General features: G+C 40.1%; 1 protein-coding gene across 7 annotated transcripts in view; it reads left to right on the top strand.

The window, feature by feature from the left end:
- grm5b (glutamate receptor, metabotropic 5b) overlaps positions 1-13,626 on the top strand; it is a 76,457-nt gene that overhangs the window by 47,859 nt on the left and 14,972 nt on the right. For all 7 annotated transcript variants that reach the window (XM_020619996.1, XM_020619991.1, XM_020619995.1 and 4 more), the window contains 4 exons: positions 11,575-11,810; positions 12,521-12,642; positions 12,970-13,094; positions 13,255-13,423. In XM_020619996.1, the coding sequence (XP_020475652.1) occupies positions 11,575-11,810; positions 12,521-12,642; positions 12,970-13,094; positions 13,255-13,423 (652 nt within the window). The remainder of the gene's footprint in view (positions 1-11,574; positions 11,811-12,520; positions 12,643-12,969; positions 13,095-13,254; positions 13,424-13,626) is intronic.

The following is a 13,626-nucleotide window of genomic DNA, read 5'->3' as shown; positions in this document are numbered from 1 at the left end:
GCTCAGTCGCCTATCTGTTCCACTATTGCCTCCATCTCTCTGTCTCTACCTTCAGTAGCCACCATCACCACCGACCAGCCCAGGAGTGACCCAGCCTACGCAGCTCGGCCCAGCTCTCCATCTCCTCGCCTCCTGCTGTTGGTCAAACACCCGGCTACTACTCATCGACAGGACTACGCACTATTTCTCTCTGTGCATTTTTACTCTCATCATCACTGTACATAATAAATCACTGCTTGCATCGAAGTCGGCTACCTGGGTCCGCCTCTTTCTCGTTCACTCACTGACTGGTGCGAACGGCACATAACATTATTTTCAGATGTCACTGTCATTAACTCAGTCTACTGACATGTTAAATGATAAGTTTTTCACATGTGTATATACAGTGCTCATACGCCATATGTACATTGAAAGTCGTGAGCTGCGGAAATCATTCCTCATTTCCTACACAGCATGTGGAGCTGGTTCATCTGGCTGGTTTGAAGTTTTTGCTGAATAATTACACTACTTATCTTCCAGCTCATCCCACAATCTGTTTTAAAGCTGGGACATTGCCTTTGCATATACAAAGGGAGGGAGTGCTGAGAAAATGGAAATGATAGACAGAAGGCTGGAAATGCAGATAGATAGAGAGAGAGAGAGAGAGAGAGAGAGGGGACCAAAAGGCCACCGTGATGATAAAGAAGAAATAAGAGACAGTAATGTTACGTTGGTGGTGTATTACCTCAGCAGGTGATATTACAATATCGGCTTTAATGTGTGAAGCAATAAAAAGGGATGAGGCCAGACTTAGAGGAACAAGCAAAATATATAGCCTCTGTTTTTCCCTCAAACTCTTTCCTTCTGACATCATTCCTCCATCTCCTTGTTTTGCTCTCAACTGCTCAAGTCGCTTCTTGACCTCGAACATTATTGCTCTTCTTCTTTTGTGACCTTGCCAAGAACATATGCTTATCCAACCTTACAAATCACTGCTGTCTCCTTTTTGATCCTCCTTTCTCCGCCTCTGTTAGTCATTGAATCTCTCCCCAAGAGATCATATCTGTGCCACTTTATCCTCTCTCTCTGTCTGTCTCAATCCTCTCTTATCTCTGTGGATTTTGACATCTTTACCCTGTCTATTTGGTCTCATTGTCTGTTGCTTGTTCTCTTGCTTCTTTTGGAATTTCATTAACCCTCCCCACTGCTTGGTTTACCTTTTTTGACTGTATCCAATACTCGAGTTGTTGTGCTTGGCAGTGCCCTGCTTAAAATCAGTGAACAAGTAGAAAATATTGAGACAGTGCATATATGTATGCTGGTGTGTCTGTCTTCCACATATCTATGTGCGCGCTAAGCATGCAGCTGTCTGCATCCAGGCAAAGACTCCAGCTGGAGGGGAGTAATGTCTATTATCCACACTCATCCATCTTTCTTCCCTTGTACCCACCTTCTATTTCATTCCATACCCATTCCATCCCTCCATCTCAGAATATTTTCCATCTTCAGCTACATCTTTACTCCTTACATCTACTACTGTTTTGGTTAAGGGAAGAGGGTGATCCTGTCTCAATTCAAAATGCATTACAAATGGAAAATTGTGAGATATTTGTTGTTGCTCAACAAGCACAAAAAAAAAAAATTTAAGTTGCACTCAAAAGACAAGCTGCATTTCAGACTCACAGTATGTTTAAAGTCTGTCAGCATTAAAATGGAAATGCAAGGTAAGTTTTCATGCCCTTTACAACACAACCTTGTTGTACTGTAAAATACAGTGAACAAAAAATTCTGAGTTATTTTACAATTTTGATTTACTATTTATTGGATATTATATTCCAAAGGAAGACTATTCCGTTTTCTTTTAACATCTGGTCAGAGGGGTCAGTGGCATTTGTATACGTGTGTGTGATCCAAATATTAGCATTCTTTGGGATTTCTGTCCCCAGTGTCAGCAAAGTCAATTGTTTTAAAAGTGAATGTCAGGCTTTCAAAGTGCAAACTTTGTATTTCAATGGAAGTCCAGTGCTGTGCTTTTTGCACAGAGACAGATAAAAAATGGTTTCCAGTTAGCAGGTAGAGTCAGGTTTTGTGCTTCAGTTTTCAGTGGGGACATATATAGTACTCAACATGTGAGGTGCCTTAAGGAAGAAAATGCCCAATTATTGGAATATACTTGTTTTCTTCCCTTGGCTAAATCTTTGTCTATTTAGCCCTCTGTCTTTTGCTTTGTTTCTCTTCTTTGTCTAATTATGGCAATGGCCAAGATTTTGAGTAATTGCTGCTTTTTTCTGGCTTACACACACACACACACACACACACACACACTATATAATATATATATAGGGTAGGGAAGTGGTTAGGTTCAGGCAACTCATGGTTAAGGGTAGGGTCAGGGTAAGTGTTCAAGCAATGAACATAAGTGTGAAGTCCTCATGAGAGATAAAAACAAGTGTCTGTGTGTGTGTCTGATGATCTGCCAATGTAATTATGGTTCTGTGAAATATTGAGTAATAGTAATGGGGCAATAAATAGCAAATGTGAACAACAGAGGGAAAGCATGAAATGGAAGGAGAAGGACATGAAAAAGATCAAGGATGAGAAAAAGACAGATGGAACATAGAGAAAATGGAAGATAGAGAATGGACAGCTGCAAGCCATAAGAGCAGCGATTGAACAAAAAAAAAGCATAGAAAAGGAGTAAATTAGCACAAACAGATAAATAGAGGAGTCTGAAATAGAAGTGATGGATAGATCCGGATATGGGCTTAAAAGAGAAACAGGAAAAAGATGAGGTGATAGAGTGTCAGAGGGAGAGGGTAATGAAGTGTGGCATCGATAGATGAATGAAAGTGAACCTGCTGCCAAGGTAAGCAGGCGTGGGCCGCTCTGCTGCATGTGTGTGTGTTATTGAATGACAGGCATGTAAAGTGGTCTGATCACTCACATAATTACACAGCTGGGCACACACACAGTCCTTGCATCAAACTCCCTCTTACACACATACACACTCTGAGTTAGCGTCACTCTGTCTGTGTGTTAGACAGTTCTGACATGTGGCTTAATGGGTTTTGCTGTTGTCATGGTGAACCCTGACCCTTCAGCTGAAGATGGAGATGAATGAGGCGTTATGGCATACCTTCCTTTTTAATGACACTTTACAAAAAAATCTAACAGCTGTCAGCTCATCACCCTAAAGCCTCACTTTAAATCATTTAATGAATTTACAGATTACTGCATGTTTTTTACTAATATGACTTGTCTAAGCACTAAATAGACGGTGGAGAGTGTAAATCATGCCTTTGACTCGGGGTACAGTAGCTTGAATGCAGTGTTGGGAAAGTTACCGAAACTGTAATCATTAACTCATTTTACTCACTGGGAATGGATCGAGCTGACCTGTGCAGTTCAACGTCTAACTCTTAACAAAACTAGTTCAGTGTCTTCTGAATATAAACAACTTTGGAATTACCAGGAGTCTCATTTCTCTTCTTTTGGTAGCTAACTGTCATGGCTGACCTAAAGCCCCTGCACCAGTGAGTTCCTCACACTGAAATTCAACACAGAATCAGGGCTAGCTGCTCATGTACTCTCATCTTATATAGGTTGAAATAGTCAGCTGCAGACTGCGTCGTGGGTGGGCACAAATTGACACTTGTCAATTCACATCATTCATTTTACAGTGCGTGTTTGTTTTCTGGGTGTGACCTCCTGGCTGTGCAGGTGTACGGCTGCCAACGCACAGTTTTTGGATGTTCATGGACATACAGAGCAGCTTATGTTCTATTCTTTGTCTGTCTGTGTGTAATCTGTGTTCAGTTTCCCTCTTTGTGTTATCTGTCTGGCTAATTAAGGCCGTCAGGTTTGGTTGGTGGATCGCTGGTGTGTGGGCAGTATGTATGGTTATAAGCAGCAGATCTTCACCTAGAATCTCTGCCAGGTTGCCATGGCAGCTAGAGAGTGGGTGGGTTGTGTTTGGATGGCTTGTTATTATTGAACTCAGACACTAATTACTAAAGTGACCTATTAGAAGCACAGCTTCGGTATTTTGTCAATGCAAAACATTTGACCTGATTTTTCCAGGCTAAACCAACCTTAGTGTAATGATTACAGAACAATTCGATTTGGTATACTACTGTAATAACACTGCGTGTCTGCACTCTGCACCGTCTCCTCAAACAACGGCAAACATTTGTGTGCCAAAGGAGCTGCAACTGTATCGTGTCCAAGCATGGCATGACGAAGGTGAAACAAAAGCTTTAACACAAGTAAACATTTACTCTAAAATTCATGGATTCACATCTGATTCTGAAAATTAGACTTTTTTCCAGCACTTCTCTGCAATGTGTCATGCATTTACAGAGTAGTTTGCATATGAATATGACAAGTAGAAGGAGAAGTACTTCCTATCAACCAGATATTATTTAGACTCTCCTGGATAGCGTAGTTACTGTCTACTCTGTTTGCTGTTGAGAATAAAATATACATTTATCCCAAAATATCCTACTTATTTTATATACTGATCTTTTAACATGAGAATCAATCTTAGAATAGGAAATGTTCGGCTCGGAAGTATCGATATTTCAGGATCAATCCGCACATCTCTATTTTCTGTTACTGCTTTTGAGCCAGAGGGGGTTTAGTTACACCAAAAGAGACCTGAGCTTCCCCGGTAGCAACAAAAATTCGTGTTTGGGTGGTCCCAAATAATCAGTAATCATAATCAGTTTTGTTATATCAATTCTAATCATAAAACTAACTACATACAAGTTAATACTGGAAACATTAAAGGTTTGACACCCCCCTCTCTCTTGTCTTTTCCTGTCCTTTACTTCTCTTCCCAGGGCAGACGAGTCATGGTTTTAAGATTTACTTGTGCTATTAAAGTCTTTGCAGTAGGCTACCTGCGGTGTTCAGAGAAAGTTTTTTGACGGAGGCAGTGTTCATGCCCTGAAGAAACATCTAATGCGATATCACACAGCAGTGCACAGAACTGATGGACAGTAGGCTATGTGCAAGCTGTGCAGCGGACTTTACTTCCCTGTGCTAGTATGCGGATAAGAGGAATACTGTTACTCCCCCACCACACTTTGGGAACTGAAGTAAAGTACAGATACTTCAAAATTCTATTTAAGTACAGTATGAGTAAAACTTTCCACCACTGATAACGGTACAGAACAGCATGAACCTATGTGCGTTTGATGAAGTGAAGTGTGAAACCATTCCTAAATGTTTTGGAATAAGACAGTTTAACTGAAAAAAGCTGATGTTTTTAACAAAACAGCATATACAACTGATAATTGTTCAAATTGTAGACAACTGTACTTAATCATTTGCTGAAATGCTATTCATAGGAGTAGTATAAGCAGAAGTATATACATGGGAGATGAATGAGAAGCGCTGAGTGTTGTGGAGAAGGTTAAACTTGTTTTGAAAACTTTGTAATTTTAATACTGAGACAAAGCTATGTAGAAGAACTGTAATAACAATGGTAGTAGAGCTAAGAGTAATACATTACAGTAATACCAGTTTGCAGAAAGTTATCACCTGTTCCCAGGATCTTGTTGTGCATCTACTTGCTCTGAATATAATGCAAAGATTATACAAAGTAAAAGGAAATCAATTGCACACAAGGGACGTCTAGGTTGTCATCTAAACCATTAATAAATGGAGATGATGTTTTATTGTCCTGCTCCAGCTTGACACTCGGTTGGATGCATGATCATACAGCTCCACACAGGATTATTTTTTACAGATATAGCAGAGATAAAATGGCAACATTAAAGATTTAAATGGTATACTTGTGCTTTTATTTGTCAGCCACTGTTTGCCATCCATCTCGCTGCATTTCCACTGCTTTTGCAGTGTTACCTTGCATATAAATTAACCCTTTAAATTCCTTGCATCCCTCCAGCAGAAGCTCTCGCTCTGACATACTGCGGTTTTTCTTTGTTGCTAATGAGAAACCAGATTGTGAAGAAGCTGATTGTGTTATTGGCTGTCGATACACATAGTCTAGTCGGTTACCACGACAGCATGGTTTTGGACAGCTGAATGCAGCTTTTCTAATCCACAACTCAGATGAGGGTTGAAGAACTAAAATATCCAGATAACCTTTAGCCAACATTAGAAAATCCAGCATTACTATTTAATCTTGTTAGCAGTGTAATTTGTTTAGCAATGTACGAAGAACAGCACCCCCCTGGAACTCACACAGTCACAAAATTCTGGCATGAGATGGATTTCATAACCAAGAAAGAGCCTATTGAAAATTTCTATCATTTGTAAATGAGTTCCAGTTTCTATTTATATTCTGAATGAACAGAATGGAAAGGCAAATGCCCCAGGCCTCAGTATGTAGAATTTGTTAAAGTTCTGCTTAAGGTAGTGCAGTGGCCTACAATACTGGAATACTGTACTGTTACACAAATAGCATTTCCAATATTGGTAAAGACAGACTGTCTAATGTTAATTGAAGAGTGAATAGATAAGTAAGTGTGCATGTCTGTGTGACGGAGAGGGTGAGGGTATATGTGTGGGTTTATGTGTGTGTGTGCATACACTTAAAATCCAGTGTGCGCTAATGAGACACAAAGTACAGACAGCAGTTGAGCGTGGGCTGGAAACCATGGCAACGGCCTTGGGCTCCTAGACATGTGGAGAGAGACAGAACCAGGATACTATTAAGAACAGTTATTTTGATTTAAAACAGAAGGACTGATTGTTTTGGCCCTCACTGTGTAGCAAGTACAAGAACCCACACACTCCTTTTATACATATACTGTGACAACTTTTTCTAAAGTCCTATTTCTTTTGGCAACATTGGCCACACCGTTGCATATTGTGGAGAAGATTTATTTTGAACAAAAAATAAAGTTGATGAGCTATCACATAAAATAATGTGCTGCTGTATTGTCTTCAGTGCAATACAGGACACAGATGATTTACAACTATTTTCAGTTTTAATTTTGATTTTACATACCGTCCCAACTTTCCCTGATTTGGGGTTGTATACGTTAACATCTATTTGGTGTGTCTTTGGCAGTGCTGGTACAGATGAATGTTGTCCTGTGTAAGTGATTCTTGCTTTCATCCAGCTATATGGGAAAAAGAAAATCAGTAATCCAACAAAAATTATTCAACAAATAGTCCTCCAAAATGGAAATCATTATATTGCAAAGTGTTTAAATATGTCCGTTTATAATAGATTTTCCAAGGACAACAAACAAAGCAGAGACCGTGATCAGTCATTTATTACATGTAAACAAGCACCAGAATGTTTCAATTATAAAATTTGTGAGATTCAGATGATAAAGCATTGTTTTTATTTGTGTTGTTCTGGCATGTGTGGGAGTCATTGTGCTAGATTGGAAATGATAAAATCATGCTTTTTAGGCTACGTGTGTGAGACAAGGAACAGAGCAGATATCATTTCCTGTGATTGTAGTGGAGAGCTGACTAAACATATTACTTCCTGAAGAGGAAATTAGAAATTTGTTGATAAAAGACATATTTGTTTTTGTTTTTATTTATTTTATTTCTCTGCTATTTCATCATCATCAAGTATAATGTAGTGGGAGTAAAGCCGACTGAGATTGTGAGAAGAGGAACATGGTGAAGGTCACAGATTGGGTCCAAAACCTCTGCACCTCAGAATGAAGGAGAACCTTCTAGAAATATTTTACTTACATGATTATAACTGAAGTGTGGACCTGAGTGTGTTTAGGTGTATGCTTATAATGTTATATGTTAGTATGGACTTTGAGGAGCTGCAGGTGTGACCTGCTGGGAAGCTTGCTGAACAGGTGACAAGCTGAAGAAAGAAAGTGAAAGGTGAGAGACAAAGTGAGAAAAACAAAATAGTGAATATAAAAAATAAATATATATACTGTATATATTTTTTTATACGAAAAAGGGTAAGAAAGAACCTCAAGAGAGCATGACAGACACAAAACATACTGTGCATGTGCATGACAGAGATACTATAAATAGAAACTATACACATGACCCTGTCACTGGTTCACTGTTTGTCCTCAGACACTGTAGGTAGGTACTGACCCCTGCAGACCAGGAACACCCAACAAGACCTGCAGTATGGGAGATGATCTGACCCAGTCATCAGCTGATCACAGTTTGGCCTTTGTCACTCAGATCCTCATGCTCGTCTATTTTTCCTGCTTCCAACACATCAACTTTGTGGACTGAATGTTCACTTGCTGCCTAATATAACCCACACACTGACAGGTGATACTGTAACTAGATAATTAATGTTATTCACTTTACCTATCAGTGGTCATAATGTTATGGTTGTAAAATTTTCTGTCCTTAAAAAAGAAAATGAGAAACAGTAAACAATAAAAAATAAAACCATACAGAAGGATATTTGACAGATGGGTGCAGTGGAATGTAACAGAGGAAGATTAGGATAGAAAAACAAAGTCGAGAGGCTCAAGGGAAAACTGAAGGTGTTAATGAGAACAAGAGAAAGAGGGAACACAAGAAAAAAGAAATCTATCGACAGGGTGTGAGACTGCTGATTAATGATCATTGATTGTTTACTTCTGAATCTATTTTTTTCTGCCTCTGCCTGCCTGTGTCTTTGATTTTGTTTGCCTTTTTCTTTTCTCACTTTCTTTCTTTCTTTCTCACTCTTCCGCCCACTGCGATTCATAATGTTAATACACCATTGTGTTAAACAGGCTGGAAGAAAATGGTCACACAAATATCTAAAATCCTATTCATCCTTCCCTCAGGGCACCACTGATCAATTCATGGGAAGACGTGCTGCTCGATAAGAGCACTTTGTCGCACTGCATAGGACAGCATCCTCAGCACGACACCAGAGACAAAAACTGTCAATGGTCTGAGCACTCAAAACTATTTCAAGCTCTACTGATTTACTTTTATCTACAAGACTCATTTTACAGAGAGATGGCTTTAAATCAAGTTCAAATATAATGGAGAACAATATGTGTTAAGAATCATCCAACCAGCTCAATGAAAACTAATGTACCAAATTCAACTGTGATCAAAGCATCTGCAGCCATCGTGACAGCCTATTTCTCAGCAAAAGTACGTGACAGGAAGTTTGCAGTACTTCTGTGACTTCCTGACCTCCTTGGTTCAGGCGCTGAAACCCCTCATAGGCCCCTCCATCTAGAAAAATGAGGGACAGTTAGGGACACAAATGGTGGCAGACGAAAAGGCAGTTTACCTGTGGTACACTCACGCATGCACGCAAACACTTTGGGTCTCCGATCAGACTGAGGCTGGAAGGACTGCTGTAGGAGGAAATGAGTTTTGTTCTCTGAGGGTCAGAGAGAGAAAGACGGAGAAGCAGAGAGAGAAACAAATGAAAAATTCCACTGGTATAACTGACGATCATTGTCTTGCTTGAGGCCATGTTGGTGGTAGTTGTGAAAGGAGGAGAGAAGATTTGTCATTCCCATCCACGTCTCCCTCTTCCCCTTCCTTTCTTTATCTCTCTCAGACACACACAAACACTCACTGTGCCATCTGTGCTTCCATGAGGAGCAATAAACCCAAATCTTCTCCAAAAAAATGCAAACTATAGTGATATGTCTTTATAGTTCATGTGTATGTATTGTGAGGCGGGTATATTTGTCTTGCTGGTGTCTGATGGGGCATAGCTGCTGAACTGCAGCCAAAATACTCTATTTGACCTAGATCATCTCAGCACCCAGCTGGTGTGTATGTGTGAATAGTGTTTATGCCTATTTGTCAGCGATATAGTGAATTTTGGACATTGCCCATAATGATGTAAGAGCTTCCTCCCACATTTCCTCTGACTGCTAATCATTCTGTTAGCGCCTCCTTTCACTGTGTTTCTCTGATTCGCTGCTTCTGCTTCACTGCCTCTGTCTGTCCTTTCACATCTCTCATCTTTCTGTTTCTTTTTTTTTGTCACTTCCTGCAAAGAAACTGGAGCACTCACCAGTGTGTGTGTGCCTCTGTGATACAGCTATGTGTGTATGTGAAATATGGTTTATTTGTTACAGTGACATATTAGTGCCCCTGTGCTTCACTTCTCAAACCAAACATTTAATATCACCCAATAACAGGCATGTCATCTGTTCACTGAGCACACACACACACAGTAGTTGTGTATTCTAAATCCAGCTCTCTGAAGAGTACATAGTTGGACTCTAGAGAATGCCTCATTCATCTTTGCATCTCTGCACATTATAATTTGCATGTTCTCTACATTCTCAGCTAATCAGGCTGATTAGTTTGACCACCTCTAGGGGCTAGCCCTATAAAAGGTCCATAGCTCCACATGGCTAATTAAACTCTTACCATAAACCAGACACCATACCTCTGAGAGGCTTCCTTTACTTTAAGATGGCAGAGGTTTTATCATCCTTAATGGAGACCAGATGAGATGTAATACTTGACCACTGTCAACATTGTCTGAGCATCATGGTAATGTCTGCAGGAATAAATTAGCACTTGCAGTGGAAGCAGTTGGTGTACAAACAGCACACAAAGGAGCCTACAGAAACACCTTGGAGAAGGGGAAGTTGCGTCCAATTCTCTGGCAAATAGTACACAATGAGGGAATTACTGGCTGCACATGAAATACATGTATCTGTACAGTGTATCCAACCTGTGGTAAAACACAGCAAATACAAACTACACACACTTCACAAGGAACTGTGTGCTCAGTAGTACAGACATTCTTCTTTTACCTGTTGCACGTTTATATTTGGAGATGTACACATTTTGCACTTCATTTTTAGTTGAAAACTAAGGAGAGAAAGGTGGAAAATGTAAAACTTAAAAATCCGTTTTATTTTAAATGCACTTAAATTTGTCATTAAAGAAAAATTACAAAATGTCCATTTATGCTGTCAATTACAGTTCTTAGAAAGAAAATCGGAATCAGCAGGTCAGAAAGTGGAATCAGCCAAAAAAATACATATCTAACTGTGCCTATGGCTGCAGACAACAGAGAAAGGATGTGCGTTTCCTAAACCCTGGTGTTGCTTTACTTGAGGTGCAGGTGGGAGCCAGCACAGTGAGCCTGAGGTCTGTTGCCAACTGTTTGATGAGAGGTTATGATTTATTGTCCATCACAGTCCCAACAAAGGTGTTCCTCACTATGCCTGCAGTGTGCCAGCTTTATTGGAATTCTGTCCTATTCCTTTCTATTTCTCTTCTCTGGCATGTGTCCTCTGACAGCCTCCTATTATCATATTTAATATTTGGTGATAACACCTGTCATCCTGATGTTCTGCAACCGGTCAATAAGACAAATGACTGTGACTGTGACCTTGAGCCAGATGATCACTGATTCAACACCACACTGGGCCAAACAACACATAGAAAATGTCACTTCTAACTCGGTCCTTTCCCAAATTATTGACATCTGAACGGCATAGAATGTCCAGTTAGCTCTCCAAACAGCATGTGCAGCATAATCAGCATAAATGTTGTGGGAACGATCAAATGACCCCAGAAGAAATAATGTAAATTTTATTATGATAGTACAATAGTGGATTCGGTATTGCCATTCTCACAGATTGATGGGGTTCGTACTACACTTTTCTACCTGTCTTTCCTTGTTTTTCTTTGCAGCGATGGATGGGCGGACCGGTATGACGTGACAGATGGCTATGTTAAGGAAGCGGCTGGTGGTATTACCATCAAGCTGCAGTCAGCCGATGTGAAATGGTTTGACGAATACTACCTTAAACTTCGTCCTGAAAACAACCACAGGAATCCCTGGTTCCCAGAGTTCTGGCAGCATCGTTTTCACTGTCGTCTTAAAGGCCACGCACAAGAGAATAACAAGTACAACCGTACCTGTAGCAGTGAGTATAGACATAAGTAAACATATAAGGACAACAGAGTGATTATTAGCTACATTAGGTACAATAATTGTTGTTGATTGTGAAGTCCTTGGGATAAGACCTGACATTTACTTCTTGAATACCTGCAGCAGTGAGTATTGGCATACAGTAAATAACATAGAGCCTCTGAGTTACAGCTGTACTGTACTATTCTTTTGACCGTGACCATCTGGGGTAGAGAGGAAGACAAATGCTACATTGTTTTGGGCTAACATAAAAGGCTACAATACCAATCTGCATTTTTATTGACAGGCTTTCATAATTGCCTGTATTAATGCAAATAACATACTGTACACTCACTAAACATACAAACAGACTGGCTGAATACACACCTACAATACACACATACAGCACCATAAGGATTCTTTCTATTCACCTCCCCTTCGTTCTCTTTCTGTTATAGCTCCATTCATAGGGAAAACTGTGTGAGAGCTGCATCAAAAGGAGTCACATGTCATGTATTCTAATGAAATGGCACATGAAATACAAATGAACTGGACAAAAAAGACAGACAAAGGAATGAGATGTGGAGGTGGGAAGTGGCCGATGAGAAGAAATGAGAGCAGTCTTTGATGTTAGAAAAAAGCACACTCTTCGTAAAACTGGAAGAGAAATATATACGTTAAGAGTTTCTCTGATTTACCTGCCTTTCTCTCTTCTCTCCTACGCAGAGCGAGAATCACTTCGGCAGCAGTACGCACAGGACACTAAGATGGGGTTTGTCATCAATGCCATCTACTCCATGGCATATGGCCTGCATAACATGCAACGGGCACTCTGCCCAGGCTATCAGGTGGGTGCTGCTCTGACGGATGAATGGAGGGACTCTAGGACAAACCAGGCAGATGAAGGAGAGAGATAAAAGGGTGGAGAGTAGGAATGATAGGACAAAAGGAGGACATCAGCAGGGTATCGTTGCCATATTACAGTCAAGCTTGTTTCCTTGAGGCCCATTGTTGAGTTATTGTCACGCTAGATATTTTACCCTGGGAAGCCATAAGATGGGAACCTCTATGGTTGTGTGTACCGAAAAAACAATAACTGATAACTATGTATAAATTGAGACACATTAGTCTGGGCACTTTTATTATATATGACATGACTCCCCATGTATTTGAAGGGCCTGTGTGATGCCATGCGACCAATCGATGGTGCTACACTGTTGGACTTTCTGATGAAAACCAACTTCACAGGAGTGTCTGGGGAGGGAATCTTATTCGATGAGAATGGGGACTCACCTGGAAGGTAGGCACTCTATCTGAACAGAGGTGTCATTGACTTTGTGTGTGTGTGTGGCCTTTTGGGGTCACAGAGGTGACAGACAAGAGGCAATCACAAGTATTTATGATATGGCCCTGTGCTGAATGTGTGTTTATGTGTTTTCATGTGTGCCTTTTATTTAAAGGTATGAGATAATGAACTTCAAAAAGATAGGAAAGGACTACTATGACTACATTACTGTTGGCAGCTGGGACAATAGCGGCTTGAAGATGGACGATGATGAAATCTGGCCCAACAAAGATACCACCATCAAGTCAGTCTGCAGTGAACCCTGTGACAAAGGACAGATTAAGGTAAGATGATTAAGGTTTGGTTACAATAATCATTTTCAAGTATTGATCTGTTTCACAGTGAGTGTTTACCGTGAATTTGCAAATCTACATAAGATTATACATCATGTTCACTACAGCTTTGTTATTAATCAGAATTTCTTATAGGCCAGTTACATTCTGAATTTGAGGGTTTCATGGGGCATCTACATTCTTACTGTAAGCCA

Source organism: Monopterus albus, unplaced genomic scaffold (assembly GCF_001952655.1).
Source record: "Monopterus albus unplaced genomic scaffold, M_albus_1.0 scaffold229.1, whole genome shotgun sequence".
Taxonomy (NCBI): Eukaryota; Metazoa; Chordata; class Actinopteri; order Synbranchiformes; family Synbranchidae; genus Monopterus; species Monopterus albus.
This window is presented reverse-complemented; position numbering and strand designations above follow the sequence as displayed.